The sequence below is a fragment of the Camarhynchus parvulus genome, chromosome 5 (assembly GCF_901933205.1).
Source record: "Camarhynchus parvulus chromosome 5, STF_HiC, whole genome shotgun sequence".
Classification (NCBI taxonomy): Eukaryota; Metazoa; Chordata; class Aves; order Passeriformes; family Thraupidae; genus Camarhynchus; species Camarhynchus parvulus.
The window spans coordinates 32,406,606-32,430,813 of NC_044575.1; the positions used below are offsets into that span (position 1 = coordinate 32,406,606).

At 35.4% G+C, this 24,208-nt stretch overlaps 1 protein-coding gene across 1 annotated transcript in view; it reads left to right on the forward strand.

Annotated features, from left to right (window-relative positions):
• The window catches only part of DPH6 (diphthamine biosynthesis 6), a 183,825-nt gene that overhangs the window by 118,300 nt on the left and 41,317 nt on the right, over positions 1–24,208 (forward strand). The window contains exon 13 of the mRNA XM_030948760.1: positions 7,671–7,913. Coding sequence (XP_030804620.1) covers positions 7,671–7,913 — 243 coding nt within the window. The remainder of the gene's footprint in view (positions 1–7,670; positions 7,914–24,208) is intronic.

The window sequence follows — 24,208 nt, forward strand, 5'->3', positions numbered from 1 at the left end:
AACACCTATAGGTAGCTAAGGAAATCACATCACTTCATCTTTTGTCTTTATGTTCCTTTAGATATTATGTGTATGGATACAGTTACCCTGTAACCGCTCTCCCTTATATGCTATCTAGTTCCCTAGAACTGTAGAGAAACTGTAGACAAGAATAGAGGAAAAATGTAGAAGTGGAGGAGGGAGAATTGTCTTGTGTATATGCCAGCTACATCTTTCTCTGGTGATATTTTATAAACCTGTTATTGTGAAAATAAATTTAGGATTAAATAGTAAAACCACAAACGAGCTGTGTGGGAACCCCAAATAAATGCTTAGGTAACCTCATGTAAGTTGTAGACATTTTCTGCTTAGCAAAGGAGGGTAAAAACAGAGGGGAGTTAATTTTACATCTTTACCCAGGCAGATTAAGATGCTTATCATAATTTGAATACTGCTATGCTGAGCTATAAACTGAAAAAAAGTGTTAATGAAGAAATCTAAAAACTCTTGGAAAAAAGAGTTAGCTCTGAAGAATCATCTGAAGCTTTGATATCACCGGAACTTTTACAGACTTCACTTTGAACTATGGAAATCATATCATACTTTTTGTAAAGGTTATGATACCAGTTTGGGGAATTGTAACAAATTTTACTGTTTGATTAGACCAGTGTCATGGGAACAGAGACTGCAACTTCTTTTGTCCTATACTGAATGTGCTTCTAGTAAAGAGCAGTTATTTTTTAATATAAACTGTTCAGCAATTCTCCAGTCAGGTTTTCTCCCTTGTTCTGAATATCTGTATTTCAGAATATTTTTGCCATATGTTCTGGCATGAGTTTTCAGTTTTCCTAAGCTGTCTCGTTTTCTTATTTGCTGCCTTTATTTCAAACCTGTGTCCATTTTTATTATTTCTACTGATGCAAATTCCAATTTAGTATCCTCTGTGGGTTTCATTATCATGCTGTTAATCCCTTCTTCCACTGACTTAATGAAGATGTTAAACAAAATCAAGCCTAATACCAATCCCTACGGCACCCCACTTCAGTTACATTGGCATTTTCATTACTCTCTCCTCACAGGCGATCAGCTAGTTAACAGCATTTATATTTAGGAGAGTTAAAAAATTATTTCCAGATATGCCTTATCAGATATTTTAAGAATCCCTATGAATTATAAACATTGTCCTCCCTTATCTCTGCATATATAATTCACTAAAAAACACAATCACCTGCAGCAGACATAATATGCATTTTCTAAAAATGTGGTATCCATTGCTCGAGAGTTCATGTCCACATTTCTCTCACTTTACACTGTTGGATACTAGTCTTTTCTACCTTTTTGTCTGGACCCTGACAAGGCCTTTAGTTTCATTAGTAAATACCAATTTAAATGGCTCATTCCCAATCCCAACCCCAATTTTTAGGAATAGACTTATCTGAGTATATTTTTTAAAATTTTGTTGTGTTTGACATCTTTATTTGAAGTGACATGAATAATAAATGAGGAAGTGTTAATCAGTTTGGAGGTTTTACTCCATCTTTTAGATAAGGTATGTTCATAAAGCTAAGTGTTCTGCAATTTTTCACAGTTGGCAGATTTGCTAATGTGCTTGTGTGAGAACTTGTGATTTTTTTCAAAAGCTTGAGAGGAATGATAGGCTTTGTAAAAGGTGGCGGATTAATAGTCATGAAGACTAGAATTCCACTGTCCCAAGGAAGAAATGCATCAAAGATTAATACTCTTGTTAGCTTGCTCATTTTAAAATAGGGAGACTGCTCTTTTTATATTTAGGAAAAAGCGCCCTGCAGAATGTGGAGAACAGTTTATCCTCTATGCAATTAAGTCTTTAAGCTGTCTACTGTAATTTTCCAGGAAGACACAATATGTACCCTGGGCACTAGCACAGCACACAGGCCAAAATATGCGAATCAAGTAAAGAATATTTTACCTCCATTTTGTTCATTTCTTCTCTCTCTCTATTGGAGATTCCAAGTTGACTAAAACAAGAATTGTGGAGATGCTTTCAGACTAGCTGTCTGTCATGCCCACATGGATGTATTAGATGGGAAGCCTTTCTCACCCACTTTATTGGAATCTTTCTAGATGTTTATAACTATAGGTTCTGACTTTAAAAGCTGCATTTATTTTTGATTTTTGATTTGGAATATGAATAACAGTTTGTGAGGTGGGCTTTCTTTGTGAAAATTTCAGTTTTTGAATCTTTGTCTTCTGTAAATCGGAAGTGTGGGGGTTTTATTTCTGTCAGTTGCAGAGCAGAACAAAATTGATTTGACATTGATCAGTATTTAAAAACAACCAACACACTGCCAAAAATATGTGTGCAACTACTACAATTTTCTTTGATAGAACAGTTTTTAAAATATTAGTTTCAAGCTAATACTTTGGTCTTACCTTAAGTTTTTGACCTGATCATCCCTGTCAAGTCTCTACCTTTAGCATTTTGTTAATCTTCAAGGTACTACAGGCCTTCAGGAATGTATTAGATGAGATTGCCTACTGTAAACCCAGCACTGTCAAAAGGCTCATTTTGAGGTATTTGACTTTTAGAGGATTGCAGAGATGTTTACAATTGGGAAGTATAGAGTATGATTAGGAGATATTCATTATGTTGGTTTAGTATTCATAGCAGTATTGTGGCTTCTTCAGATGCACTGTTGAGTTTAAAGGACTGCCAGATTTTGTGCTGCTTGGTGTTTGTATACTGTGTGACATGGTACTTCTCCTTGGTATAATTTAAATTAGGACATACACAAAAGTTTTAGGTGTGTTGATAATGTTATGACACTGTGTTCAATGTCAAATATGGCTTTGTGGGACATGATGTATTTAATTTTTCTAAACTACCTTGAAAGAAAAATACACCCTAGGTTAGCATTCATGAAATTGCAAAGTTTCAATTGAAACTTTGTCACTCCTTGTTAAAAAAAATTCTATGAATTTTCAACCCCCAAATATATGAATTCAAGGAGAAAAATTTAAAACACACATTGATAAAATAAATTTTAATAGTGAAGAGCAATACAAAATTATGAGAGCTTTGTAGTCTTGTAGCTCAGGTGATCAGATCCATATTGAAACATCCATCCCAAAATGAAAACTAACAAAATGGACTCACAGCATCTGATAACTGAATTATAAAACCTTTAAAACTGTGGGAATGTTACACCTAGTTCAATAAAATAGCCATAATATGCTGCTGATTGTTAACGGGTTTTTTGACCTTACTAGGAAGAAAAAATTATCCAAAGGGAAGTTCTGAAGTTTTGAGTATGATGTGCAAACTAATTTGACTAAGCTATATGTGGAGTCTTAGCAATTTAAAAATTTTTAGTCAAAGGTAATAATAAATAGTAGTAGTAGTAGTAGTAGTAGTAGTAGTTAGGAATATATCCTTCATACTTTAGCTATTGATAAAGCTACTAATGCACATTTTTTTCTCAGAAGAAAGCCTGCATCAAACTCACCTATGTGTTGTGAAGTCATTCCTGGAATTTTCAGACTATAAATTTGTAACAGTTCAAGAAAAACATGAATTATATTGAAGGTCAGGTGTATTAGAATCATGTTAGTCAGATACAATTTGTTTTCATAGTATGAACTTCAAGCTTTTCAATTGCTGTTGTCTAAATGCTGCCTTTAAAAAGTTTATTCATACTAGTCAGTTGAATAAAAGATGTCACATTACAAAAAGCAATTTTGCCATCATTAGCTAAAACAAGAGGGGCCCTCGGAGAAAAGGATTATCATATATTGAATAAAAAGTTCACCACCTTGCAGCTTTAATCCCGTTAGAAAAGATTATTTCTATCTAACTTAATCAGCCAGAGGTCTTTATTGCCTGGAGTATTAATTGATTTAGGTCTTCATTAAGGTCAGAGGTACCCGTGGCTGACCAGAGGCAGCCTATTAGTGTGTTGTCAGTTCTGCTTATTTACATTGACTCAGCCTAATAGTGGGTCGTGTCACTGTTGGGTCAGGGGGTCACTGAGCCTTTTGTGCAGCCTGACCTGCTAAAGGGCAGCAGTCACTCAGACACCAAACTGCATTCATAACAAAGATTTGCCTGATTGCATATTGACTCCTGCCTTCCAAGAAACATGCATTTGTGGTGCAACTATTAGGATTTGCCTAAGTGTCTGTGGGTGAATGTTTGAGATCCCTCTGTTAGAAGTTTCCAGCAAGTTTTATATTGTCGGTTAATCACAAGTTTTAATAATATCAGCAGGAACAGTTTCATAAACTTTCCATAGTTGCTTTTGGCCTTTAATAAAAACTCAGTGCATATCTATAGGTATCCTATCACTTCTGTTTCTTTCTAGGCAATAATAGTTGCAGCTTTTCCTTTCTAATTAGCAGCTTAAGTTAGACCTCAGTCAATTAAGTCTGGTTTTCTCATTGTTTCTTTAGCTGATACATATATATGGGAGATATTTTGTGTCCTTTTGGTAACTTAGAATACTGGTTAAAACTATTTCATAGTATAGAACAGCTCCAAGTGGCACCAAGTGAGTTCTGACTGTTCCTTTCCATGATACCATAGATGGTTTCCTTCTGTTTTCTGGTAAGTGAAAGCAATTTAGAAAAAAAAAAAAAAAAAGAAAAAAGCTGCTATACAGCTTTCCATTGGTATAAGCCATGCCCTAGGGCGAAATTATACTTGTCCCTGCAAGACAGCTACACTGTGAAAAATAGTAATTCTCAAATAATCTCTTAGCTTTCTATCTGTGAGAGCATGCATTGCATCCTCTGAGGTTCTGATTGTCCACTGAAATCCCCTGATTATTTACAGTTGTGCTGACTGAGCAAAAGAGCTGCTAAACTATTAGATTAACTTGTAAGGACTCACCTTTCATTTAACTTGCAATGATACAAATGAAAATAAAAAGGGAAGAAATGTGGAATCACATGATGTCCCATTTATAACCTGCTTACTGCTGTGAAACAATATTGGAAATAAACTTGTACAAGTGAGCATCTCAGCAGTATGAAGCTTGAGTTTTCAGGGTTGTCTTTGGTTCAAGTCTTTATTTAAATTTTAGCACTGGAAATATGTGTATGGTCTACATTGAAAATCAAAATACCAGTGAGACATCCACTGTATACATATAGATCCTCTAAGGATCAATATAGATCCTTTATACTGCAGTTTTGTTTCTATGCTGAGTTTCCTGTATAATGCAAGTCGGCCAGTCTGGATGCGCTGTGAATCTGCACCCTGAAAGATCTTCTGTTATCCTCGTAAGTGCTCCAAAAAGATAAACTGTTGCAAGGCTCTAGCAGGGTTTTGCGGAACACTTTCACAACACAAGTACTGACACCATACATTGTGACAGCTCCTCTTGTAAGATTTCAGTACTGTGAACAAGATAGTATGATGACTTCCCTGTTTTAAATGCCTTTTACTCTGCTAACAATTTTCTGTATAGTGCTTCAAACATTCCAGAGACAATGTCTTGAAATCTGCTAAAACAGTGTTTGTACTGGTTTGCTGCTTTGTCCTTGCTGATTATTTATGCTTGCTTTTCATGACTGAGTCACTGGGAAAGAGAAGAGAGATAGCCCTCCTCCTTCCCTTATTCTAAATTATGTCCCCCTGCAACAGAGCTGCTGCAAATCTGTGGCCATTCTTTATCCTTTTCCCCTCTTTTCCCCTTGCATCCACCCTTCCATAATATGGTGGCTTGTTGGAAACATTGTTTTTCTATTAATTGCATCTTAAGATACAAACAAGTATGTTTGGAACAGAGGGATTTTTTCAATTGGTTTTTAAAAAACTGCAAAATTCCCACTGAATCTTAGCCAAAAGTGGTGCCAATTTTGCTCAAATACTTCTGAGATTTTTTTATGACCTTGCTTATGACCAGTGGGGCTAATTGTATCAGAACTGTCCAGGATACTTTAAGAAAGTGCTATCTTGGTCTGTATTTCAAAACACTGACAGATATTTTATCGTTAATTAGTATTCATATTATGTCTCAAACAATCTGTTCAAGAATAGGGGAAGTGAACTGGTTGAACAGCTCTTCTGTCTACCTAATAATTAACATGGGTGATGCATGGAAAACCAGCAGCTCAACAGGGGATAAAAAGGAAGAAATACCATCAGTGTGATTTTTTTTTCCTGTAGGAGTATAAACTACCTGCATTGGAGTTTTTGACTTATGCATGGATTTCACTTTGCAGAGGTGAAAATGAATGGTTTGCTTTAAAAACAAACCTGTGCCCCTCTGAATCATATCTTTCTGAATTTGTTTCTCATCTTGTCAGTATGCCACTTGGTAGCTGGCTGGACTCCCTTGTTCAGTGGCACATATTTTAAAATAGCACTGTAAAAAAAAAAAAAAGACCATTTGTTCCTGTAAAACAAAATATTGCTTTCATAGATTTTTTTCCAAATTCGGGATTATATATAGCATTATCAAACAATATTTCAGGTATTTTAAACCATTTAAATAGTTGATGTGTGTCAGTTGATATATTGTTTCCTCTCTGCCTCCTCCCCCTCTTCAGCTGCTAATCATAGAACTTGTATGCCAAATTGTATAAGATACTCTTCCAATAGTTACATGTGTGAGTCTTTTGTGAGACACAGACAGTTATGAGGACAGATTTGGAGTTGCATATGGGTCTGTCACATGGTTTGATTGCCATGTCTTCTAGGACACAGATTTCTTTTTTAATTATTCTTAATTCTGAGGATTTTTTACAGTTTATACAGTAAGTTCTGCAAATTCTTCTGAAAGATTCCTTTCTCTGTCGTTACTCCTAGCAAAATTCTTCCTGTGCTGACTTCAAAGCTGCTTACACCCACCTTACTTCCCACTTCTATACTTAGTTTTCTTTTGATAGTGAATAAAATTTACTGTTTCACTGATTAGGATATGCACAGACATTCTAGAGAAGTGCAGCATAAGATGATGAAAAGTTTTGATATTTACATTAAGATTTTATAAAAAAAAATCTTTGAGATGTCTGAATAATAAGAATAAATGTTTCCTTTCCTGGCTGCTGTTAAAAAAAGTAGGTCTTCAGAGTGTTGCTGGGAAGATTTTGGAAAATAAGCCCAAAGTAACTGCATTGCAGTAGTAAGTCTGGCCACCCATTAAAGTCCATTTTCAAAAGGTGACCCATCTCTTTGTTCAAGTAGCATCTCTTTGTTCAAGTAGCATTCTTCAGCATTTTATTTTCAATCTGCAATTTGCTTTTACCTTCTGGTGGAATAACATCAGTTTTTGTTCATACACGGTCATTTAGGTGTTCTGCTAATATATTTTTACAGTGTTTTTAAATTAGTTTACTAAAGATGTTACAGGTGTGTACTGACAAATTCTTATATGGCTTTGTATAAAACAAAACTTAAGACATAGAAGATTAAAAAAATAGTATTGAAGATAATATGCATCATCACTCAAAAGAAAAGAAAACAAGAGCATATTTAACCATGGCATCAGTGTGATCCAGCAGCTGTAACAGTCCACATCAGATTATTGTTCTGAGTTGCCACCAGCTAATCCATGCATTATATTTAGACTGGCATGTTTGCTCTATTTGTAACAAATTATGGCAAAGAACAGTACTATTGAAAGATACCAGCTGGAAGAGAGGAAGGTGCTTCCCTTGTCTTCTGTAAACTCCCAGACTGTTATGTACTGAATCTGATTCTCTCCTAGGTTGGTGATGTTCTCTACTGTGCTGGACAGATTGCTCTGGTGCCCTGCACGATGCAGCTGGTGAGGGGTGGCATCCGCGCCGAGGCCAGCCTGTCCCTGCGGCACATTGGGCGAGTTCTGGGAGCCATGAGCCAGAACACTGTGCTCCACCATGTCATCTCAGCCAGCTGCTACGTAACCGACAGCAAGAGCATTCCTATCGCTCGCTCCGTGTGGCAGAGGAAATTAGGAGAATGCAGAAAGGTAGCTGCCCTATCCATTTTCTTCTTTCTGGGCTGTCTTTTTTTCCTTTCTAGGCCTTGCAGTAATATCAGAATTTCACAGTACATTTCAGAAGGGTTCAAGTAAAGGTTTGATTGAGCTGTTATGTTCTGGCTCATAAATGGTTGAGCACAACTGAGAAAGAAAACTGCTTAATAGAAAGTTATATTCACCACTAACTTTGTCTTAATTCACCAAAGCATTGTGTTAAAGAACTCTTAAAGAACAGTCAATTTCTCTAACAAAATTGTGAACAATACCTTGTTTGAATTACTTCCGTTCGTATATTTTTTGCATAATGAGAAATGGGCATTTTAGTTCAACTTTTTGTCAGTTGTTTTGTTGAGGATTTTCCCCCCACTTGCTTGCAAACAGTATTGTTATGATAACTGAGTTTAGCAATTTACTGCTCATTATTGCTTTATATTCAGCTGGACTTCTAAGACCACATCTGGACATGCATATTTTTTGATTAGTAGGGGTTTATGTACAAAGCAAAGCAGAGAAAAATACTTATCAAATAGTTTTGTTACAAGGGAAGGTTGGGGTAAATTACCCTGCCCTGAAAATACAGTTGTCCTGTTAATGACAAATTGTTAATGAAAATAGAGATTTTGTATTGAAAAATGATAAACTGTTCTTCAGTTGTACTTCTGTCTCAGTTATTCCATAGTAACAGTGAAAACAAGTAATGCAGTTTTTGTTTGGAGCAGCCTTCCAGATCCTGTAAGATACTGCCTTTCTCTGTGGAAGACAGAATTTGGCAGCCTTACTCTGAAGGCAGATTCCTTACCTGTGTGGTTTTGTTCAGGTTTTGGTATTCCAGTGCTGCTACAAACAGTTCTGTTAAACACCATGACATGACATAATGGTCAGTTTTTGCCAAGTGACCTAAATCAACCAGACCAAAAGTATTTTATTATTCTTTATTTTAAGCAGTGGCCAAAGGCCTGAACCAGTAGGAACCTACATATGACTTAATAAGAACAAATGGTTTGTCAGTTGAAACTATTCTCTTCCTCTCATCCATGAAAAAAGGAGTTTGTGCAAATAAAACACAATGTTCAGCTCAGAACTCATTTTTGGTAAGCTATGCATCATAAAACATAGAATTAATTATGTTTCAAAGATGGGATTTAGATTGTATTTCTGTTTGTTGAGAGTTCTGTATTTAGTAACAAAGTGATAGCATATTAAGATAATTGTATTTAAAATGGTGACTAAATCATATGCATCAGGACTGCCAAAGGTGTTTTTCTTTAGAGCATGAGAAATTTAGCGTTCTGTCATGTGGTGATACCTGGTCAATATCTTCTACATAAATAATACTGTTTGGCAACTTCCCTTGAATCCTATATGTTTGATGGCAGTAGTAAGTAAAGCACAAAAAGATTATATAAATTGTTAAGGAGACCAATGAATTGGACCTAACAGCACATAATATAAAGAGAAATATGAGAATTGTTTTCTGGATATGTTTACATAGCACAAAATATTTACTTCTAAGAGATGGATATGGACATGCAGTTGCTCAAAGCTTCATTTGAGATAAGGCTGCAGGGTCAGACACTTTTAGCTAGACTTTAGAAGACTTCTTGTAATATTACTAGTGACAATTGTCTTTTAGGAGCTTCTTGAGTTACAAAGAGAAAGATCAATTATATTTAAATAAATTGAAATATTTTTTTAAATCTAGATAAATTATAAAAAGTATATTTTGGAATAATCTATTTTTTTCCAGAGGAAATATCTCATATGTTATTAACAGAGAAGTGTTCTAGTGAGGATGGGAGGGGACTGTAAGAGAGGGAGCAAACAGTAACAGCGAGTAGGTTGGACCCCCTAGAAACTTCTAAGTTGTTTCAGTCACCCAGGCTCTGGTCCCTTCCTTATTCAAGCATCAATCCTTCCTTCTTACACAACTCCTTTCTACGCCCGTCATCCCGATTTCTCTCACTCCTTATGGCAGCTCAGTATCTGTGCTCCCAGCATCATTCCTGCAGCCTCAACCCTACAGTATAACCCCCTGAGCCTCCCTGAGCTCCAGTTACCCACAGGCATCAAGGGTTGTGTCCTTAGAGCTGGAAACCAGGCCCTGTTCCTCTTTTTCCTTCATATGTCCCTTTGGGTCGCAGTGTCATTGGAAAAGCCATTCAGGGTGACAGAGGAAACAAATTTGGTGCAGGGATCTAAGGTAGTAGTAGAAAAGAAAAAATAGTGGGGAGGAAAGGATAAGAAAGCAGCCCCACCATGGGTTCACTCAAAAGAACATCACCTAAATCACTGAGCTAAAGATCTTTGGATTGACATTTTGAATGTAAGCAAGAGAGATTTCCTTTTTTAAAACTTAAAAGGTATTGTAAAAATTGAGATCTAGAGTGAAGAAGATGAAGTTAGCACTTAATTCCATAGGTGCATAAAATTGCACTTTTATTGCTGGAGAAACTAAAATATAGTTAAGGGAAGCAGTGGTTAAAATTTAAAAAAAGAAAACAGAGGCTGCAAAAATAGCATAAAGACAATTAGGCAAATGAATAATCAAACCCAATACATAGGAAGACTTATTGGAATTAACAAATACAAGTGTCAGCCATCATTATCTTTCTTCCACTCTATTTTTAAGTTACATTCCTTCCACAGTTTCTTTGTGATTGCTAGGCATACTTAGGGACATTCTGACTCTTGAGGAGATAAATTGAGGGACCTTCTCTAGCATACCCAATAGCAGTTGTGTGCTAGAACAATTTCAGTCTAATCCAGTTGTTAGCATTTAGGAGGTTTTGGGGCTTTGTGTCTTCTTGGTGCTTTTTTTAAGTGGCCAAAAAAAAAAAAAAAAGAAAGAAGCTTATAGCATTGCTAAAACTTTCTGGAAGAAGGACTGACAGTTTTCCAATTAAGTCTCATCTTGTGTTTTTCTTTACTTCACATCTTTTAATGACAGTGTCATGTAATATGATGATTTTATAAGCGGTTTTGCTAACTCATTCAGCAGAGTAATCAATAGAAAAAAGTAAGCCAGATGGGTTGTAGTCCATTTGTATTGGGTGGGACAGATGGCATTATTGATAGATGGAAATATTCCAAATAATTATTGTATAATGATATAACAGTGACTGTGTCTGCAAAATTTTATTAATTTACTTTGTGAATGCACTTTATTCAGTCGGGCTTGAGTTGTACCATTTAGACAGTACTCCCAATATATTTAGCTGGGAGCTGAGTCTACACCCTAACTTCTCCTTCCCCTACCCATGGGATTTCTATGCAGAGACATCCCTGTACTATTTTGTTAGACTGTTTCAAGTGGTGCATTGTACTGCTGCCTATACAACAGATTCCCCTAGGCTAACTGCAGTGGCATGATCATGATTACATTTTTTTTTCTACCTCTGAATGCTTGTTTTTTGCTTCCTTTTGTTATCTTCACCAATACAAAGAAGAAACATGCTGTGCTGTCTCAAGATTTCAGGCATTCCATCTTGCTCAACTGCTGTGTTTTCTTTTTTTTACATCTCACTAATCCCTGACAAAACTTGGTATAGCTAGATTAATAAAATATATAAATCCTGATAAACTGTGTAGTAAATACTCATTTAGACTGTTGTTTTTTAGTTGTATATTCCATGGAAAATACTGTGAATTAATTCTTTCTGTGAGATAAGAGCACATTAACTTTCTAGCTGAAAAATTTTGAGGCCGTTTGCTGCTTTTGAAATAAATTTGATTATAAAATGTCTGAATGCTAAAGATTAGTTTCAGTTATTTTGGTTGGATGAAATATATACAAAACTTGGAGGCAGATTTTCCAGTACTCTCTGAAAATCTCTCTCTGATTTCTTCGTTATAAAAAGAAAAAATTATAGGGAAATACTTTAGTGTATTTAGTACTCAATGTTTTGTTATCAACAGAAAGTTTCGAATTGGTTGTGTTTGTAAGTGAACCCAAAACATTGGTGAAGGGAGATTTTGAGACAGTGAAAACAATATATTTTGTTAAGATTAGAAGACTGAGTTGCACAGAAAGATGATATTTAATGTAATAGCAAGATGTATTAATAGCACTAAGGTCCTTGTATGTTTTTCTTAAAATCTGATATTATAGATCAGTTCCCCTCTAGTTGTTGTAATAGGCAGCTGCCAATGTTTTTTCCATCCTCAGTAATGAAAAATCTACTTAGTGAAATACTTCCTGTGACATAAAAAATATATCATTTTACTTTTATAACACCACTTCCATTTGGATATTAGTTGTCTGGTACTCTCCCACCAATAATTTTCCAAGCAAACATTCTGCAAACTTTAAAAGTTCACCAGCCCATCTTCTTCTGACAGAAGCTTTCTTTTTTTTTATGGTGAGAATTCAGGATGAGTGGCTGTGATCCCATGATTGTTTCAAATCCAGCAAAGAGTGCTGCAGTTGACTTTCATTCTGTCAGGAATGCCAGTCAGATTGTTGACAGTGTGTGTCTTAATAGTGTGTAATGCAGAAGCGATGGAAAAAAGATTCACAGTGTTTTATCTGATATATATTGTGAATGGGTTCCACACTTACTTCAGCACTCGAGTAACTTGATGCCAAATTTTAAAATCTAAATTAAAACCTTTTGGACCAGAATTAAAAACTGTTTAGATTTCAAAAGATGTAAGTACACCCAAACTAGGATTTTTTAAAGACATCTATCTAAGAGCAGTTATCGAGGGCACTGGGCCCCTTCCAGGGAGCCCCTGCATCATATCTTCTTTGACACTCCTGCAAATGTCATTGGTGCTCTCCTGTGCCTTTTCACTTTGCCTTACAAATAATGTACAGGTCCCAAGTTATAAACAAGTTAAATCTTGAACAAGAATCTGTCTAGCTACGTGCAGTTGTTTCCTGGATTAATTAGTGTGTTTTCATGGCAGTCATTTAGAATGGCATCATGCATCTGTAACAGCAGTCTGTGCATTGTTCAGAAATTCCTGTGCTATTTGAAGTATACAGACTGTCATGAATTTAAATAAAATTCATGCATTCTCTAACACTTTATCCTAAGCACAAGAGAAGTAGCTTATGCTCAAATAGTGGAAGTTGAAGATTTTTCTTGCTGCAAAGGATTGGACAAAGGTTTAAGATCCTATTTTGCCCATAGTGAAAATGACTTTAAAACTTAAAATGGAATATGAAAAACTTTCACAGATTTCTGTGAGAAAATACATATTTTTTCACCATTATGAACAGATGTTTCTAAGCCAGTAATATTCAGGTACACTTTTTTGTCTGACCTATTATATATATTGGTTAATATCTTAATTTAATGCAATTGTTAGATTTCCAAAAATTGTTGTAAATTCTGTGTCCTATAGATAATACTATAAGTAATATTAACTTAATTGGTCTCCTTTTACTAGTTTCTTGAACAAAATAGTCAAAATATGAGTAGTAGAAGTAAACAAGTATTATAAAGGTTAAATGACAGATTAGATCACTGCTACATTTACATTGCAGTAAAGCCTCACATAGATTAACTAATATGATGTGTAATATCACCAGAAGAAAAAGAAATATTTTTGAAAACCGTTGCTAACAGCCAGTACCTATAGCTATCAAAAATTCAGTAGGAAGAATATGCATGTTACTGTTTCCCCTTTTTTGTCCCATCAGCTTCATAACATCTATTTTGCAACTAGATGCTATTTTGAATTTTCTACATTTTGATATATAAACCCAGGCTTCTTTTATGGCCCACGTTCAGAACACACAGTGCATTAAACTGCACAGTGCTAGTGTGTCTTTCATCTCGTGCCTAGTGTATTTCATTTCCCCTGTGTTCAGATTAGGCAAAGCTTTTCTATTCATTTGAAGCAACTGTAATGAGAATATTTAACACAGATCAAATGCAGATAGTGGAAATCCAGAGGTCCTTGGAAATAGTCTGCCATTTGACACTGGGCAACAATAGGAGGTGAAAGGTTTGCCACTTGAACTTTTTCTTAGAAGATTATAATACTCTATTTGTAACATTAGCAGAGCCTTTAAAATGTTTAAAATTAGTATAGTCAACTAAAAGAACATGACTTTAACTAAAGCCATTTTTTAGAAAGGGAATGTATGTGTATAAAAATCATATGATTGCATAATAGTCTAAGGAGTATGCATGAATTTAACTTGTAGAATATAAACAAAAATATGAACAATAGAAAATAAGAAAGGAGAGCATTTCTTTTGTGATCATTTGTGGAGAGATCTACAGATACCATCAAATCCTGAACTGGTATAAGTAAGCACAATTCTGTGATTTCCATTAACTGATTTACACTATCTTATTTGCCATTTACAGGTAATATATCCATGCATTTGAATGTTGTTTTTCAGGTAGACAGAGTGAAGAAATGCATGTCAGGTTATTCAGGGTGGTAAACAGCCTGGTTCATGCAGGCTGACTGATCTTCCCCTGCAGCAGTTCCCTTATAAGACTGGTTTTGAGGGATTCTTCATCTCCTTTGCTGAAAACACTAGTTCTGTTTTGAGCCTGTCACTTCTGTGCTAAGAGTGCAAGAGTGCATGTATGCATCCACTGTTTGCTTAGGCCAGAACCTCTGGTCAAAAGTCTGATGTGTGATGACTGTGAAAGCCATTAACAGAATTACATCCCTGAAGCAAGTACCTGTTGTCACTGTCCTCATTATAGAGGGAAAAATGCCATTTTGGTCTAAAAGTGATCATGGTCCAACTTTCATGCAGGAAATTTCCCTATAAAACTGTAGTCCAAATTGCATGTAGGACCCTTTAAATTCCTACAATAAAGGATAGAATTTCAGAATTTCATCACCTTCAAAGATTTTTTGTTCTCCTTTGGATGAGATAATCCTGTTGATCAGGACTGAAAGAAGAGCCATATTACCACCTCAACCTACATAAACAGTCTTGTTAACTACTCATCCTTCCTGAAACTGTAGCAGGTTAATCTCTTTCAGACCACAAAGATCCCTTCCAATTTACTGCTTCCAACAAGTAGTTTGATACTTAATACTAAGAAGCTACTCTAGATCTTGGTCTTTTCCAGGGAGGATACTTTAATTTGTCTCATCAATCTTTACTATTTTATAGTATGGTCCAAGGGATCCTACTAAATTTCAGTACTTGATTAGCCTCATCTCTGGTTCTGTGCACTGGTCATAATAATAATTTCATTTCCTCTTCTTCCTCCTCTTCTCTGAAGGATATCACATGGTCTTCAAAATTAGTAAAATATATTAATTTTCTTATTCATAAAGGCCAAATAACCCAAAAATTATTTATGCTTTCCTGTACTCCACTTTCAAAAAAGCACATAAGACAGTGTGAAAGTGACCTATCTTATTTTGAAACCTCTTTAAATTTTTGCATAGCAAAAAGGAGCAGTGCTCCCTGGTCAATGTCCAGTTACATGCCTGCTATTAGCAGTGAATAATCACTTTCAGCTTCCTCCCTGTTTTTATTCAGCTTCACTGATGAAAAATAAAAATGCATCCAGCTGATATGATACCTGTTTAGTTCTCATCAGTCCTTTGGAAGTAACACCATAAACACCAGTGGTAACACTGGAAATATAACTTTGATTTTATCTTAGACATTATTCAGTGTCAATATTACGCAGGTCTTTATGCATCTCACTTATAAGCACCTTCATGGAAACACCCTGGCCATCTTCTGTAGGTGACCAAAATAATTGCTTTTGCATATATAGATATATATATATATCTAAACAAAGAAGAAAGTCTGAAAGAGGATAATGTAACTGTTAGCTGAAGAAAATACTAATTGTCAACCATTTTTAATTAAGATGGTGATTTTGGTAAAGGATCATTGTAATTTGTCAAATGAGTGTTTGTGTGGAGTTGCAGATAGCAACTCTGTATTGCATAGTCTCACAGTCTGTGCATGTTCTGCAGAGCTACATGGAGGAGACATACACATCTACAGATTTTTCTCCCTCCCTTCTTTATATGAATACATGCATATAGACATTATATATGTGTGTGTATATATAGACACATTACACGCATATCCATGAATATATATTTGTATTTTTTCTTAGTATAACAACTTGTAACAAGGATATATATTAATACATGTCACTTAAAGGCCATTTACTGAAAACCTTCCATTCTAATTTTCTGTTCATGGAGTCACCTGCTTTCAGAAGTGTGATTTAAGATCCCATTATATATTTCAGTAGTAATCTGCAAGATGCATCTTCATGTTCAGAAGAACAAATTTGCTTTCCATGTAGCTCATTGCAGTGACTGCTGAGAATGGCTACACATTAACTAAAACTTGCCTCAGAACTTAGGTTATTGTGAACTTTCTCTCACGGTGAGTCTGGCTGGGGTGGAGTTAATTTTCTTTACAGCAGCCCCTATAGTGGATTTGTGGCTAATACTGTGTTAATAGCAGATCAATATTGGCTGTTGCTGGACAGTGTCTGCACAGCATTAAGACTTTCTCTTTCTCCTACTTTACCCAGCAAGAAGGTTGGGGTTTGGCAGAGCTTGGAGGGGATGTAGTTGAGACACCAAAGTATTATATGGTTTTATATATCATATAGATTCATGCTTGACAGTAAAAACTGGAGCAGGGGTGAGGTTTTTTCCTAACTTTTTGGGCAGCCCACTATAGTGGATTTTAAGGAATCACCTGAATTGCAATCATCTGAGTTTGACTTCTGTAAAACTGAACTGGGAGAAAACTGGTCCTGCAAAATCCAAGTTCCAAACTGTACGAAGGACATTATTGGTCAATGTAAATGGCTTGAGTTAAAATAAAAGACACGTGAAGCCCTAATAGTCATATGCTATGCCATTTATCCAACCTTGTTTTGCAGTCATACCATATTAAAAAATGAAAGTAACTGACTAGTCTGTTGAAAACAATATTTGCCTCAAAAATATTCATATACATAAGATGGAATGAAAAATGTGTTTTCCAGTAAAAATTTGTGTACTATAAAACATCACATTCAAAATAAAATTGCTTGCCAGAAAGCCAATCATATCCTAAGCTGCATCAGAAGAAGTATGGGCAGCAGGTTGAAGGAGACGATTCTGCTCCTCTCCTCTGCTCTGGTGAGACCCTACCATGAGGACTGCATCCAGCTCTGGAGTCCTCAGCATAGGAAGGATATGGATTTGCTGTTGAAGCAAGCTTGGAAAAGAGAGGGCTTCAGGGTGACTGTAGCCTTCCAGTACCTTGAAAGAACTTACAGGAAAGATGGGGCAAGACTGCTTATATGAGCATGTAGGGACAGGGCAAGAGGAAGTGGCTTCTCATTGGAAGAGAGTGGGTTGAGATTAGATATTAGTAAAGAATTTTTTTCTGTGATGTTGGTGAGGGGCTGGCAAAGGCTCCCCATGGAAATTGTGGATGCTCTTTCCCTAGAGGTCCCTTCAAGGCCTGGCTGAGCAAACTGGTCTAGTGGAAGGTGTCCCTGCCCATGGCAGGGTGTATGGAACTAGATAATCTTCAAGGTCCCAACTCAACCCATTCTGTGATTTTTATTAAATTATTTTTATGATATCTTTATATCATCTTACTAATCAAGGTGGCTACTGCAATGAGGGAGAGCCTGACAGTTGGTGGAAGTTTAGTAGTACCAGCAGAGTTTTCAAATTGTTTTTCTTCTGCCTCCTGCAGTATCAAAATTTTCTTCCTTGCATTCTACAATATTTAGTTATAGGTTTGACAAGAGTAGCTAGTGGTCCTGTACGTGTACAGATGAACAGATGACGTAATTAGAACAATGGAGTTGAAAGCAGATATTTCATTTGAAAATTGGTTCCAGAGCTCATTGTCTAAGTTCAGAAGGAAGCAGACTTTCAAAGAAAAGCTCTTTGCACTAAATATCCAAAATTCAAATACTATCACTAAATCTGTTATCCATAATGCCTACAAAGTAGATTTTGACCATTAACTTTGCTCATTTTCTGTCCCATTTGGGTACACACTCACAGATGATTTTCAACTGAAATCTTTCCATCTTGAACATCCTTACTTCAGTTCAACTCTTTTTCCTAAGTGCTTATTTTTGACACTACACATGAAGACTAAAAACCCTCAGAGTGACAGTCTGTGATCATGTTTCATGTGGCAGACTTCATTTGCTTTCAGTTTGTATTACTATCAATTTATGACTTTGTTCCTTAAATACTTATCTTTTTTTTTTCCACATTGTAACTGATATATTGAATGATGTATGTTTGAGAGGTATTTCAAGGATCTTAACTTCAGTCATTAACTGGTTATGTCTTGGCTCAGAAATCTTTAGTTCATTGAGGGAAAGTTACTATTTTTTAAGCAAATAAAACAGCTTTTCAGTATGTAATTATTTTCTTATCAATTTTACATTTTCATGCCCTTTTGAGCATCTAGCATGCGGTGCTTGAATTTACATTTAGCTCTGCAGGAACTGCTTTAAATATTATTATTAAGAAGGAAGAAATCAAAAATCAAAGTGAATTTTTAGTACAATAGCAAAGTATAGGAAGGTACAATTGCAGCAACAGCAGCCTGGATTAGTGTATAGAACTAACTCACAGCTTGACAGAAAATCCCTGCTGGGGAGGAAATGTACGGGAACTGGCAGAATTCTGCTACATCTGCTCCCTACTGCTAATAAGCTTTAACCCATTTCATTTTTATTGCGCTTGGTGTTTAGATATTTTGCTTCCAAAATTATATCTGTAACTATGAGAACACATAAAAGGAAGCTCGACAGGTAGGACTGTTTAAAAATTTAAAGCTATCAGCAAGGGATGTTAAAGGCCATAATGACTAAGATGGTTGCCTTCTCAGTGTGGGATTTTAGGGCTCTGGCACTTCAGTGCTGGTAGAAAGGCTGAGCAGAAGTATTGGGTAAAACTGATTTCATAGCTTGAGTGGCTTGTACAGCCAGAAGGCACCATTAGATTATTTATTCTGACCTGTATATCACAGACCATTACATTTCACCCAGAAATTCCCATTTTGAACTCTGTGAGTATACTTGCACTAAAATATATCAGACCTTAGGAGTTCCAAATACTTCATGCCACAGGGTGAGAATGAAAAGGCTGAGCTTCACATGCAGTAGGAAGAGGGTTTGTCAGGTTGATAAGTACACATGGTAGCATGACTACTTCTGCAGAGTAGGGCAAACAAACAAAGGCTTTTATGGACTTTAAAAAGGTGAAAATCCTTTCTTGACTCCTTTGAATTAGGGGAAAAAGATATAGGTATTCATATTGTATCAGAGCACTTGTATCAGAGTTCTGCTGAAACCATAAGCAGTTCTCTAAAATAAAATAAAAATTAAAAAATTGAACCCCCACTCCCTAAATCAGCTATAATAAACAAAATGTAAGACTTTATCTGCCTCATGACACATCAGCGGGTGTAATTAAGAGGGAAAATCAGAGTCATGTCCATTTTTAAAATTAATAATTATTGTCTAATTCTGCCTTTCAGGTATTTTGCCCCTTTGGCAGCTCTGCTGGCAGTCCTGTACTTCTCAGTTTCTCAGTCCAGACACTTCCACTGCAGTACTTTGAACATGCTTTTATCTGAATAATCAGTGCTATAACTAATATCTATAACTATCTATAAATGCTGGGGAAATTGTACTGTATATTTTCCATTTGATATATCACATGCTTACCCTAGCTGATTATAAATTTTAAAATCTTTCTTTTACTCTGGTTGTGGCATGATTGTCACATACAAATATAAACTGTATTTTGAAGAGAGATTGAAATGTATAAAATTCATTGAGTGGTTGAAAACTTGATGTCTTGGGGCTGATGAGACTGTGCTTTTAGATAATGGGTTAGACCAAGATTGTGATACTTACCTGAGGAATGATGCAAAAATGGAAGTCTCAGTCTTTCAGTAGGAGATGCTTCTCCATTACTGTGCTTGCAGAAGTGCAGAAGCCTGTGTCTGTCTTTCAGCAGGCCAGTTTACATTTTCTGTTTTTCTTTCAATTTATTCTAACAAGAAATTATTTGAGCTTCCTTTGCAAGAAAAGTTCCAGGCTGATAAGTCCAGAAAACAGAGGTGTTAGCCTAGTTATTGCAGACTCTGTGTATGTTTTTCAGGCTTTCAAGTGTTTATTTCTTCTAGACACTTGTTCAAAGCTGATTATGTCTTCATAAAAATGTGATACTGATTGCTCTTGTTTTGATCCTATCAGAGCTTCTCAGTTTTTGAAATAAAAGGATAAAAACACAGTGATCCAACAATAGAAAAGAGAAACAAAATTAACAAGCAAATGATATCCTTCTGTACTAAATATAATCAAAAGAGAGCTTGTAAGGTTATGTCTTAAATTTCAATAGAACCCTTTTTTCTATCACACAGAAATGATGAAAATTTGTACCACTTCTTGGCCTCCGTTGACAATCATGGTAAAAGATAGAATAGCAAGTTGTTAAATTATTCTGTTTGAGCAATATAAGCTATAGATCATGTAAAGTTATTGAACTGGTTTCTTATGAACTCTCTATTTTCATGAGTTCTATATTTGCTTTGCTTTTTTATGTAATGCTTACCTATTCTTCCAGTGGCACTATTCAGAGACCATTCATCATGAAATTTTTGATTCTGGAGCGGTTTCAATATATCCGTTATGCACCAGAAAGCTGTCTCAACTTATAAATCAAATTTACTGTATGGGATTTGGGCCCTCAGAGTGTTGTTACTTAATTTTTCTGGTAGTGTGTTCTGACATACTTGGTTGACTACCATAAAATTTTAGCCCATCACCTTGTCTATTCCTAATAATAGCCATCAATATATTGTAGAAATTTCAAATTTTCTTTACTCCCACTAAAATAACTTGGGATATGGTCATTTCATCGTCCTGTAAAATGCATCTCTGAGAAAAGTTAAGCTCTTATTCTTGGCATGTTAATTGCTGACTATTTCATATCTAATAATTAATTTTGCATCATTGCTATAGCTACATGCAGGGGTTTTTCTCAAAATTATTAAGCTGAAATTTTAATTTGTATTTTTCTCTAATATGTGCAGGCATAATTATAATCATTATATCAAAAGAATAAATTGATTAGAAATCCATTTAAATTACAAAAATTGATTCAAAGCACCCTGAGAAATAGTACTACCTCTAAATTTCTATACTCATATTTGTTCCCCTGTATCTGTTTTTCCTTTTTCATGTTTCTGTTTTCTAAAGATAGCTAAAGGCTGCACAAAAAAGAAATTACTCTCAAAAATGTGCTATCAGATGCTGCTACAAAAATTAAAGATCCACTTGGTTAGCTCTAAATTTTCCATGGCTCAGTAACAACCAAAGTAAGTACAGGTTCAGTTTCCCATCTGACATTGTACAAAATAATTTCTACATGACACAATGGTTACTGAACTGCCTCCAGCTTTGTCCAACATGTTGAGGAGTGAGTAGAGAGGACTAAAATTTCTGAAGAACTTGTTTCTTTTTATATTTACAGTGTTTATTCTATGACAAATATTCAGTTTATAAAACTTCGTTTTTAGTCTGCCAGTTTTGTGATAGTCTTTTTTATATACACCAAATAATGTGTTTTATTTCAGAAAGAAATTCTAAATATCTGACTTTCTCATTTTTGTAAGCTTTCCAAAAGGAAAATTCTTAGCAATTTTATTATTATAAAACACTGTGGTATTCATTATTTGAATTCAGATGTGTTATACTAGGAATGCATGTGGCCTATTTATTAGACAAACTAGGATGTTGAAAAGAATTGCTTCTATCCCACTTTCTTTAGGAACTGACATTTTTATTCTTATGCAGTTTTCCTAGTGGAATCTTTACTTTTTAAAGTCATAAACCTATTGTTGTAAGAGACTCTAGCAAAGCTTAAACTGGATCTCAAGAGTTTGATGCACTCTGTTTAATGCCAGCAGTGTAAAAGAAATTTTAAATGTATTATTTAAAGGCATGTTAATCTTGCCACTGTAATGGTGTAATAATGCATACCATATAAGGTTTTCATAAACTCATCTTCTAAAAGTAACATCACAGTATCTTTCCTTTTGTTCTCCAAGTCACTTCTTTGTAGAGATAGCAATTATGCATTCATCTCTTCCTCTTATAGCCTGATTCCATATTCAGCTGAGAGATAGGTAGTCCTTAGTCCTTACTAACACAACAGAAAGAATATTTCTCATTTGGAACAAAGGGAGGATAGTCAAACAAATTTATATAATAAATGTTAAAGGCCGAAGTGTGTGCCTTTTCAGTTTAATTAAGCAAAACAGTTAAATACTTATATAATGGACTGAAGATACGTTTGTCTTTAACTCATAATTCCTTTGTTTTCATTGCAATTTTAACAGTTCTGCCTTGGATTAGTTTTTGTATTACAAAAAAAAAAAGAATTCTATTTATAAGATTAGTACCTTTAAAACAAAACTTTGTGTTTTGTTTTAAACAACCCTAACAACCGTTACTTCCAAGTGTTTTCCATTTAACTCTTCTCATTCCATTGGATTCTGGTTTGGTTTGTAGCAGTATTGTGAATGCATCAGGCCTTCATTAGCATGAGAGTATTTTGTGGCTCTCTGAATATGGACAATGAAAATTGGGTGAATCTTTACCAAGAACTGAGTCACAGAAAATGCAAAGATTTGGTAATATTATGAACCAGTGTGATAATTTCTTGTATCAGTGCAATGGTCAGGAGAGTATTATGCGTGCAGCAGTTCAGATAACACTTTTCTATTTATGTAGGGTTAATTACAAGTTTAAAAACCCACTGACAACCTTGGCTTTTTGGAATATGAAAGAGCTATTTCTGAAGTAAACATTGATAAAATGTTAGCTAAGGAATGTTTCTACCAAGCTGCCTTTTCACTTCAGTTTAGGCACAAAGTCCAGAAAGTTCTTATTCTCATTTCTCATTATTAGATACTTTACTGAACTGTATGTTCCTTAATAACTGTAGTACTGTGGCCTTCAGCAAGTATTCAGTCAAGACTTTTGACCCTTTCTATTTCTACCAAAACATCCTTACACTTTTGCAGATTTGGATTGAGCATCCATCACAGAACCGCTTTAGAGGGGTTAACACAGAGCAGTCTGTCTGGGTGGCTCCACTGTGAGGCAGCTCCAAACCCCTGTTCCTGTGGCAGGTGCCTAAAGCAGACAAACCTCCTGCTTGGCACTGTCTGGGACTGTTGTGTTTTAGGTGTCCGTGCTGTCTCTATCAGTTAAGGCAGAAATGAAGAAATGTATGTCCTCCTAAAAGTAGCATGACAGTTCTGTATGTGATTCTCCTTTTGGAAAAAGGACAAGAGGCACATTTCTTCCTTCAGAAGGAGTAACCACATTGAACTCCCACTTCTTCCAGCCCAATATTCTGGTGCTAGTACCTCTGCTGAAGAAGCTTAAGCTCTCAAATCTGTTACCTGCATTCATCTATTTGACTCAGTGTTCACAATTCATCTATAAAATTGGTATGGAATATCACAGATGAGCATAAAATTCCTTTAGAATCATGGAAATGTTGGAAGGGATTAATTGTGAAAAATGTGTGAGTTCAAACAAGAAATTCCAGTTCTTTACCAAACACGCTGCTATTATCAGCCTAAATGCTTATTTAAGAATGTAACAATAACATCATGGCATAGACTTTGCTTGGCATTTTGACTCCAAACAGCAGCCCTAAGCAGAAGTGAATAGTAAAACCAGTAAAAGCATAAATCTACTGTAATATTCTCCTAACCTCAAACTATTTTAATTAATATTTAAATTGATCAAATCAATTTTGTTATATAAAACATAAACTTTATATAAATTAGTAACATATAAATTAAAAATAATCTAGGAATTTTATTATGTCTCTTTTTAATGCCCACTGAATCTGTGTTCTAGGAACTTGTTCAGGCTCCCCTTGAATCCCTGTAAAGTTCTTGCAACCAGGGCATTCTCCATCAAGGAGTTGTAGGTGTCACCACCATTGTTCATTTTGAAACCATGCTCTTACTAATGTCATTTGATGGTCCATAGGTCTTAGTACAGAAAGACAAGTGTGCAAAATCAGTTCTTATCCCTATCCACTCTTTTTATGTCATGTATGACTTTATAAGCCTCTGTCTTCTCATTAAGAAGGCTGCAGAACATTTCCAATCAGACCCTCCAGAGCTTTTGATCATACTTGTCCTCCTCTGAATATATTTTGGATCTAGTATGTCCTTTTTCAGTTGAGATATACAGAGTTGTTTATCTTACTCAAGATGTTGGTGAATTATGGATTTTTACAGAGGCATAAAGTTACCCACA